At 44.1% G+C, this 9,730-nt stretch overlaps 2 protein-coding genes across 4 annotated transcripts in view; one reads left to right on the plus strand and one right to left on the minus strand.

Annotated features, from left to right (window-relative positions):
* Window positions 1-6,393, plus strand: part of LOC120423096 (annulin-like) — a 26,145-nt gene extending 19,752 nt beyond the window's left edge. For both annotated transcript variants that reach the window (XM_039586774.2, XM_039586775.2), the window contains exons 2-6: window positions 3,899-4,414; window positions 4,468-4,851; window positions 4,913-5,562; window positions 5,621-6,055; window positions 6,114-6,393. In XM_039586774.2, coding sequence (XP_039442708.1) covers window positions 3,899-4,414; window positions 4,468-4,851; window positions 4,913-5,562; window positions 5,621-6,055; window positions 6,114-6,326 — 2,198 coding nt within the window. In that variant the 3' untranslated portion in view covers window positions 6,327-6,393. The remainder of the gene's footprint in view (window positions 1-3,898; window positions 4,415-4,467; window positions 4,852-4,912; window positions 5,563-5,620; window positions 6,056-6,113) is intronic.
* LOC120423098 (pancreatic lipase-related protein 2) lies at window positions 6,371-8,356 on the minus strand. Of its 2 annotated transcripts, none has more exons than XM_052707150.1 (4): window positions 8,169-8,356; window positions 7,462-7,642; window positions 7,211-7,401; window positions 6,371-7,150 (listed from the first exon to the last, which is right to left on the minus strand). In XM_052707150.1, exons 1-4 carry the CDS (start codon window positions 8,212-8,214, stop codon window positions 6,513-6,515), a joined length of 1,056 nt encoding a protein of 351 aa, XP_052563110.1. In that variant the 5' UTR covers window positions 8,215-8,356; the 3' UTR covers window positions 6,371-6,512. The 2 variants fall into 2 exon arrangements, with proteins under 2 accessions (XP_052563110.1, XP_039442711.1); XM_039586777.2 differs by lacking the exon at window positions 8,169-8,356 and adding an exon at window positions 7,707-7,949.
* Between the last annotated feature and the right edge of the window lie 1,374 nt (window positions 8,357-9,730).

Consider the following 9,730-nt stretch of genomic DNA (forward strand, 5'->3'; position numbering starts at 1 on the left):
TTGAAATAATACTTATCACCCTGCCTTACGAGCTGCGATGCTAAGGAAAGGTCTAGTCACGTGTACTTAAAATTCTAGCGGATAACACGAAAACACTACAAAACGAAACAAAATCTATTGATATCGCGACATCGTGAAAACAAAATTAACAAAATCAATAACCGGTCTTGAATCAATAACGCGTCGATGACAAAATTTCTAAAATTAACGAATTTTAACTGCAAAATACCCTAAATTTAAAAAAAAAACCGCCATGAAACGAGCTCTCCCGAAATCAACTATTCATTTCAAATGAACCGTTTACTGGAAAATCGCCCGCGCATCGTATCAAGAACCGTAACAAAAAAAAATCAAGCGCGACGGCCGCGACGCAAACCGGCAGAGTGCACAGAACCGGGTGTCAATTCAGAATCAAACAAATCGACAGCGACGAAAATAAAACGCGACGGACACGACGCGAACCGACTGAGTGCACAAAACCCCACGGCGATACAGATTTATTTAAAAAAAAAAAAAAACATTATAAACGCGGACTCTCTCTCTCTCTCTCTCTCTCTCTCTCTCTCTCTCTCTCTCTACCACGCACACACACACACACGCGCACACGACATGAAACGAACTCACCCGAAAATCTTTCAACAAGTGCTTGTTTCGCCATCATTCACAACATTGTGGCATGTAAACCCTACCCTCAGACCACATTTTTTACTTAGTCAGAACTCCAACTATCGATCAACATGCTCTTCTTCTTTGAACATCATTCATTCTCAAAAACACTTATGTTTTCACTCAAACTATTTGATCGCAATATGTCACACACTTTTTACGTAAAATCACTACCATTTCTTTTCTGTTTCCATTCCATCTCTACAACCGTTTCGAAAAATAGATCTCACTGCTTAACATATGAAGCACAAATCTCTTTCGCATAGAGATGACCAATTGATTGATTTTGTAAGCACCCCCAACACACTACGTAGGCAGAGCATGTCGTACACCCACTCATCACATTGGAATAATACTTCTAGAACTAAACTTGACCTCTTACTTGACATATCTCTATGGAAGTTTTTGAATCAGCAACAACAAAAACAAAAATGTTTGGGCAATTAAAACTCTTTGAAAATGAAATTAACTGGATGCACTGCACTGCTGATGTTGTGTTGTGGTAGCAACGCTTTCTCGTTCTCTCCCCCGTGTAACCACCATCGCACGACCACAACTGAACGGCACTGAGTATCATCGGTTTTCTTCCTTTTCTTCTTTGGCACACTGCCGAAAAAAAAAGCCGTCGCAGATTTTCCCTTCATCGTGCGCTCTCAGCGCTCTCTTGCACTCTCTCCTCCATTTCCTTCATCTGGCCTGTGTCATTGTGTGTTTGTTTTGACGTTACTGGGGTGGACTTGGCATCGCCTGCCAAGCGCACACTCGCACATCCGCGATCGAACGCACACATTCGACCGTGCACAACAAAGCACACAGGAAAAGGTAACATGAACCAATACAATCATGTGTTCGCCGACTTCACACACGGTACTCTTGTGATTGCTCTCTGCTTTTGGCTCTTTTCTATAATTCGGTTTGCCCTTTCAGCCACTACTCATTCTGATACACCAAACACAACGCGCACTATTATTTTCCTTATTTTATATTTTTATATTTTATAACTCACTGCACCAGAATTTCTTGCAGATTCTATTTTAAAGCTAAGGTCCAAGGACCACCCTAAATCTCGAGCCTCGCACACGCACACACGAGCACTGAAGGCAGGCACCAAGCAACTGCAATGCTCCGAAAACGCCAAATTATTTCGTCGACGCCATTCCAGGAGCCAAAAATATTTTGGCCAGAAAACACTTCAAATCCACAATTTGCTCAAAAACTTCATTATTTCCGTATTCACGAACAGATTCCGCGTCGATTGACACCACTTTTGAACCAAAACTCACTTTTCAGCAGCACAAAATCTAGAAACAAACGACCGCGATTTTAGACTCGACCGCATCCAACAAGTGTTGCCAGACCTCCCCACTTTTTAAACTTTTCAAAATTTTATGAAAACTTCTTCTAAGAATACTTTGAACACTTCTCTACCACGGTCAGAATAATTTCATACCATTCCGTACGTATTTAATTTCTGGAGTTTTTTTAAAAGGTCCAATAAACCAAATTTTATTTTTTTGCTTTTTGGGTGTTTTTTAATACCCCCTGACTCAAGGCGGTTTTAAAAACACCCAAAAAGCAAAAACTGGAAATTTGGTTTATTGGACCTTTTCAAAAAAAAACTCCAGATTTGTACTCTTCATTTTGCGGAAAAATCTCAAACCTATCATAGTCATCCCGGCTATCGAAGTAACCACGTTTTACGGTACCGTCATCGGGACAAATGGGGTGAATTGGTTTAGCTGTTTGATCTTTGTTACTGCAGAATATTTCGATATTTTTTATTGGTTTCAAAAAGAACAGACACAGCACAACCAAAATAGTGCAACGTTTTCAAAATTTCAATCTTTAAAGTACTCTAATATCTGCTGTCTCTATTCAGACTGTAGTCAGTCCCGATTCGCCGATTCAGCGATTGTCCTTGCTCCATACAAAAAATAATTGTTTTGTATGGAAATTGTCCACGAGGGGGATCATAATTCATCATTGAAATGAAAAAAGATGTTCTTTCCACTGAAAACATTTGGAAATACATTTTCCTGCGATATATATGTTTTATAAGAACAAAACATTTTATCTAATTTAATGAGATGCAGACTTTTACCTAAAATCATTTGCGAAAATCTAGCAAAATTTTAAAAATCTGTCAAATATGTTGAAAATTTAGAATAAATGTTGGCTGTTCCTGATGTAATTAAAATTGCAAACTTTTCTTCATGAAAACTGTGTGACTAAAATATTGCAAGCTTTTAAAGTTATATGAAACTCCTTGACCCGAGGTAGATTACATGGAACTCAAACTTGTGCCCAACGCATAATTCTAACGAAAATGAGTACAACGGCCTCGTTTGCGTTTAGTCACAGAGCAGAATCATTCTGACGAGCTGAAAGCTGCACGTTGCACCGAAAAATCCCCTCGTTAAATCGTTTGGCGCCATTAATTGGAATTCTGATTCACGAATCCGTACTCGCTGACCAAACTGGCCAATTATGTGACGATTTATTTTTAACACCATGACAGCCTGCTTCCGTGTGATTAAACAATTTGTCCTACGCGCCGAGGTTGACACTCTTCACATCCTCTCTGAACAAGTGTGTTTGTCTATAGACTTGGAAGAACATGGTGTTATTTGAAGAGTTTATTTGCTGACTGGTGCATTCAGAATTCCGATGAGCTAACAACGAGCTTGGAGGATGATTTGACCCAGAGAAAAGAAATTGTTGGAAATCTCTTTGAACACGTTTGCTTCAGATTCACTTTCATCAAGGGTTGAGTCACTCAAGTGATTACTGAGTAGGTTTCCCCCCACTGGGGGCGTCAAGCCGTCGTGACTAGCGATTAGAATCGGTCATCTCTATCGGAAGCCGGACTGACCTATTGGCTACCTCCTGCCGAGCGCATCCGTGCACGATTGTTGTGTCTGCCGGTCCGCTGATGATGATTATTATCGACAGCGTGCAATCAATCATGTGATCATTATTAATCACTTTCATTGATCGGATCGATTGTTTGCTAATTTTAGCTGGATGAAATTTCTTCTTGTGAAGATACTTGATTCACACGGCTTGTTGTTATCTTGCAAACAAATCTCAAATTAGCGAAAACGTGCTTTTTAGCAACTTGACACGCTTCAACAAACCGTATGATTTGAATTTAACTATTGTCGATCGCGCAGTCTCAATGCCACGATTGACCGCTCAGAATGGAACGTGCACTGTATTTAATGTCTTCCAGATTCTCCGTCTTCGGATGTGCTCACCATCAAATCGGTGGATCTTTGTATCGAGGAAAATGGAAAATCCCACCACACCAAGCGGTACGAGTTGATGACCCGCGATGGTCAGTACGGAGCCCCGGCAGCGTTGGTGGTCCGAAGGGGTCAAGCGTTTCGGTTGCGACTTACGTGCGATCGTCCGTTCGATCGCAGTCGCGACGCGATGAGTTTGATCTTCACCGTCGATCAGGACGAGAGGCCAACGCACGGGCATGGCTCGCTGGTGGGAGTGGCGCTGCAGCAGTACCGGCACCGGATCGAGGATCCGCTGGAGTGGGGTGCGGCGATTGATTTCATCGGCGGTGATGTGCTGGAGATCTTGGTGAAGCCGGCGGCGAACGCGTTGGTCACCAAGTGGAAACTGGACTTTGACACGAAGCTGCTGAGTGAGGGGTTCGGGAAGAGTTACTCGCTGCCGCAGCCGTTTTACTTGCTGTTTAATCCTTGGTGTAAGGACGATCAAGTGTATCTGGAAGGTTGGTATCCTCTTGTGGTGTTTACAGTGTTGATCTAATGAAGAATTTTGCAGACAAGGCCCTTCGGGACGAGTGCGTTATGAATGATACCACTTTGATCTGGAGAGGTTCGTACAACCGGCTGCGTCCTTCGGTCTGGAAGTTTGGCCAGTTTGACAAACACGTGCTGGATTGTTCGCTGCTGTTGATCGCGAAGGTGGGCAAGGTAAGTGCAACCCATCGTGGTGATCCGATTCGGGTGTGTCGTGCCATATCGGCTGCGGTCAACTCTCCGGATGACGACGGAGCACTGCTGGGCAATTGGAGTGGAGACTTTTCCGGCGGGATCGCACCGACCAAGTGGGTCGGATCGGTTGAGATTCTGCAGCAGTTTTACAAGAAGCAAAAGCCGGTGAAGTTTGCACAGTGCTGGGTGTTTGCCGGGGTCGTTTCGACAAGTTTGTATTCGCACTTGTTAACATACAGAAGGTGTTAGAATTAATAACGGATTTGTTTTAGTTGCACGAGCGATCGGAATTCCGTCGCGGGTGATCACCAACTACTCGTCGGCGCATGACACGCAAGCTTCGCTCACCGTGGATTATTTCGTGGACAAAAATGGTAAAATTATGGAGGAAATGAACTCGGACTCGATATGGAACTACCACGTGTGGAACGAGGTCTGGATGCAGCGGCCGGACTTGGGTATTGGTTCGGACGGGGACTACGGAGGCTGGCAGGCGATCGATTCTACGCCGCAGGAAATGTCCGACGGGATGTTCCGTTGTGGGCCGGCTTCAGTCTTGGCTGTCAAGCTGGGTGAGATCGCCAAGCCGTACGACAACAACTTTTTGTTTGCGGAGGTCAACGCCGATAAGGTGTTCTGGAGGTACACTGGTCCGGCTCATCCACTTAAGTTGATTCGGAAGGATGTTTTTGGGATTGGACACTTTATCAGTACGAAGGCCGTTGGCAAGTGGGAGCGAGAAGATATCACAAGTAGCTACAAATTTGCTGAGAAATCGCAAGAAGAACGAGACACGATGTTGAAGGCGCTGAAGCAGGCAAACAGTGCCTTTAGCAGATATTATCTGAACGAGGACTTCAACGAAGTCTATTTCAATTTTGAACTGAGGGATGATATCAAAATCGGGGAAGCATTTTCAGTGGTAAGTAACTTTAATAAAACATCCAGGAATATTTTCAAAAACACCATGGTTCTTCCAGATCCTTCAAATCAAGAACCGATCGTCGGAAACCCCTCACACAGTAAACGGCTATCTGAACGTCGAAACAGTATTGTACACCGGCAAGCAGCGAGAGTTTGTCAAAAAGCATCCCTTCACCATCAGCTTGGATCCCGCCTCCGAGGAATTCATCCGCATGGAGGTCTCCTTCGACGAGTATTACAAAAAGCTGCGCGATCAAGCCGCGTTCAACATTTCGTGCTTCGCCACGGTTGAAAACACCGAGTACGAATTCTTCGCCCAGGATGACTTCCGCGTGCGCAAACCGGACATCAAAATTAAACTCGCCGACACGCCGGTCTCGCAGAGTCCGGTGGAGGTGACGATTGCACTGCTGAACCCACTGCCAATTCCGCTGCGGAAGGGAATCTTTCACGTGGAGGGATCGGGCATTGAGAAGCCGCTGATTTTCAAGGTTCGTAATTGTGTGTATTTCTTGTGAAAAACTTAGTTTAAAGAAGAATTTGTTTTAGCACCCGGAAGTTGCCGTTGACGAGACGATCAGCAATACGTTTGTGCTGACTCCGCCGTTTGCTGGACGGGGAACGATCGCTGCCAAGTTTACATCCAGGGAACTGGACGACGTGGATGGGTTTGTGGCGTTTGAGGCTAAACCGCGACCAGAGGATGTCCTCATGGAGACCGGTGACAACGAAGTCATCGAACGGACGGATATCATCGATTGAGCTTGCCAGGTATTTCTCTTTTTTTTCATTAAAGTGTGTTCATGAAAAGTTTTTAAATATTTTATTGGAGCCAAATACTGATCGATTTTACTCATATTCCTAAAAAACTATATAATTGAACTTTATGTTTATCCCAGATCGAATTATATTTATTTATTCAACAAATTGAAGTTCTTTCAATACTTATCACCGTTCCAAACCTCGTCCAAACCGTGGTTCCGGATTCGTCTCGAGATAGTGGTTCCCGCGCGATTCTACCGGTGTTCCGTCCCCCATCGGAACCGGTGCCGTTCGACACTGCTTGTTCTTGTACGTGTTCTCGTTCCCACAGGGATAGGCCATAAAGTTTCCGGGTGCGTTCACCGACTCCGAGTAGTACTCGTACGATCTACCGTGACTGCACGCCCCGGTAAAGTCGTTCATTCCGCCACACCCAGGTTGATTGGCACGACCACCGTTAGGCCAAAAGTCCACGTGCCCCAGTTTCGCGTCACTGCCCAACATCCCTGCGCAGGTATGAATCACATCGACGAACCGCGCGTCGCTTGGATCCAGTCGCGAATCCGGTGCGGAATCTGTGAAACCTGGTAGAGCTGGATCAAGTCCAGAAATGCGCGCGACCTTCCCCGAACGAACGGAACTTCCCGCGAATCCGGAAGTGTGAGCACCCAAACTGTGACCGATGATGTGTACCGAGTTCAGGTCCAAGTCACGTTCCGCCACCAAGCGATCGATCAGTCCTCCGACGTGACGACCTACGTCCCGCGTAGCTGACGCCGACCGGAAGTAGAAGGTATCCGAAGCCAGAGGACTCCAGTCCACAACTGCGTGAAATGGTATTCCGTTGAATCTGTTCTGAACATCCCAATTATCTTACTACCTACCGAAGACGTTCACATCCTGACGCTTCAAGTACGCATTCTTGACCTGCTGACAAACGGCACTGTTGATCGAGTTTCGCCATCCGTGGATCACAAACTTGGTTGGCAGACTTGGATCAAAACAATCGCTCACGTTCAGCGGAACCGCCGGATCGTTGATAAACTTGAACGCCGTCGGATTATTCTTTGTTTCTCTGCAAAATAAACCCACTGAATCCACTGACCACCAAGCTATCAATACATCCCCTACTCACTGTCGGTAAAAGTAAAACGTCACGTCCCTGTTGCAGTTCGATCCCGCCCGTTCCTGCGAGTTGGTATCGTTCGGCATCGTCAGATCCACAATGTGTGGATTACCCTGATCGTCCGGTAGAAACATCCACGTTACGCCATAATTGGGATCGATCATCCGCAGCTGGTCCATGTCACATTTCACTGCGAAGATAAACAGAACTCGATCAGCGATCGTCAACTCCCAAAGGTCCAGTAGCTCCCCCACTTTGAAACAAGTTCTTCAGCAGTACGTGGTGACAAACGAACGGAATCAAGAACTCGAACATGCTACAGATTCTCGCACGTTACGCGGCTGAAAACACTAAACTCACTGAGCGGATCGAGCTGAAAAACTGTTTTGCCGACCCACGAAGGTCGATACGAATTGGTTGACCAAATTTTCGGTCCGATATAGAACCCGCGGCAAACAGGGAGTTAGAATGATGACTGTCATTCAAGTAAGCGCGCTTGTTCTAACTTCTGTTGGTGGTCGGGTTTGGGTTCTGCAAACGAATGATGATTACGGTGGGCGATGACGAGAGAGATGGTTTGTGTACACGTTACGAGCCATATACGATCAAGGTAAATCGGCATCCGTGTAGTTATAGACACGCTTAAAAGCTGGCAGCATCGCACGCATACTAAGTAGGATTCCTCCGGGATCACTGCTGAAGGGGACACTACTCACCGGTATAGACCAGTACTGATAACAGAACGAAACTAAGTGCTCCCATGTTTAAAAAACAAACTTTTCAACCAGTGTTAATTTGGCAATAATCGAAGGTAGACTAAGGCAATTTCGCCGACCGGTTGGCAGTTTTAAAGGCAACCGTTTCGAAAAACGATTAAAACATGAACATGTGTCGCTTATCAGTTACCTTTTTCTGGAAATTTTCCCAGTAGCTAAGGTACCGGGCGGCAAAAAATCAAGTTGTCAAGTTTCCAATGCACTCGTTTTCCGATGTTTGATTTAAACCCTCAACTGTGCATTACATATGTTAAAAGAATGAAATTATTTGTTTTAATTTTTTTTCTAGGCGATGACTAAATTGAATGATAAACATGTTTTTTTTCGAAAACGTCGAAATTTTGAATTTTGTGCGAAATTTCAAATCAAAAACAACTTTACTGTCGATGTTGCAGCAAGGAAAACGTGTCCCACGTGGTGACGAATGACCACTTTTCCTTCAAAATCACCTTATTTTAATTAACAACAAGATATGGTTAGGTGTAAGGATTTTCTGAAAATGTGTTCTTTTTTTCTAGTTTTCTAGAAAAAGTGTATCTTGTATAATAAGACTGCATCATCAGCCCAAAAGTGATTAAAATGCATATGTAACTTTAATGTGAATATGGGAATCTAAATGCAGGCCAAGGGTGCATGATACTGATGATACTCGTCGGTTGACACCCAGGCGAGGAACATCCCGGAAGGAGCCCAACTACATCCGTAGTGCTGTTTGGACAAAACAGCATGGCTCTGGTTCCTTGCAAGTGTCCTATTTTCTTACCTCCACGTTGGCTTGGTTTAGTCATCATGATGCCAAGGTGTAACCTAGCTGGTGGCCTGTGGAAACGACTCGTAAACCTTTGACCAGCGAGGGTCAGAGTAGAGACGGCTAAAAGAAAGGGGCGCGACAATGTGGGAAAGGGAAGTAATTTGTGATTGTAGACGGTATTGTTTTGATTCGTAGTATGTTGAGTCAACTGCTGTGGATGTACCTGAGCATCGCAGAACGGGTTTTCTCTTCTTTCCATTTCAGTTAACAGCTCTCTTCTGTCTCTAAAACGGCTGCTGTTTACTATTCTCCATTTGAATTCGATTTTACTTATTTGATTCTCTTATTTCTCAACGCTTTTCCACTCTATTTTACCAATTGATGCTGCTGTAACAAACTGTCTGCTTTCCCTTAATTTGGCAGCGATGTCAATTTTGTTTATCATGTGCCTTTTCTTTATTTATCTATTTGAATAATTTCTCATCTTCCCTGTAAATTGCCCTCAATACAATCTAAGCTTGTTTGTTACCGCTATTTATTAACTATTGTTAATTTCTTTGTCTACTTCATAAATTGGAGCCTAACATTTCAAAAGGGCACATAACTTTTGTAAACAATAGTTTACAATTACTATCTTTCTTTTACTATTGATTCTTTACATAGTATATTTCCTTCACTGTCCATTGTTTTGAAACTTCACCTTTTTCTTAAGCAAGTGAGGTTCGAGCCCTTACTCAATTTATGGAATGAT

This window comes from Culex pipiens, chromosome 2 (assembly GCF_016801865.2).
Source record: "Culex pipiens pallens isolate TS chromosome 2, TS_CPP_V2, whole genome shotgun sequence".
In the NCBI taxonomy this organism is placed as follows: Eukaryota; Metazoa; Arthropoda; class Insecta; order Diptera; family Culicidae; genus Culex; species Culex pipiens.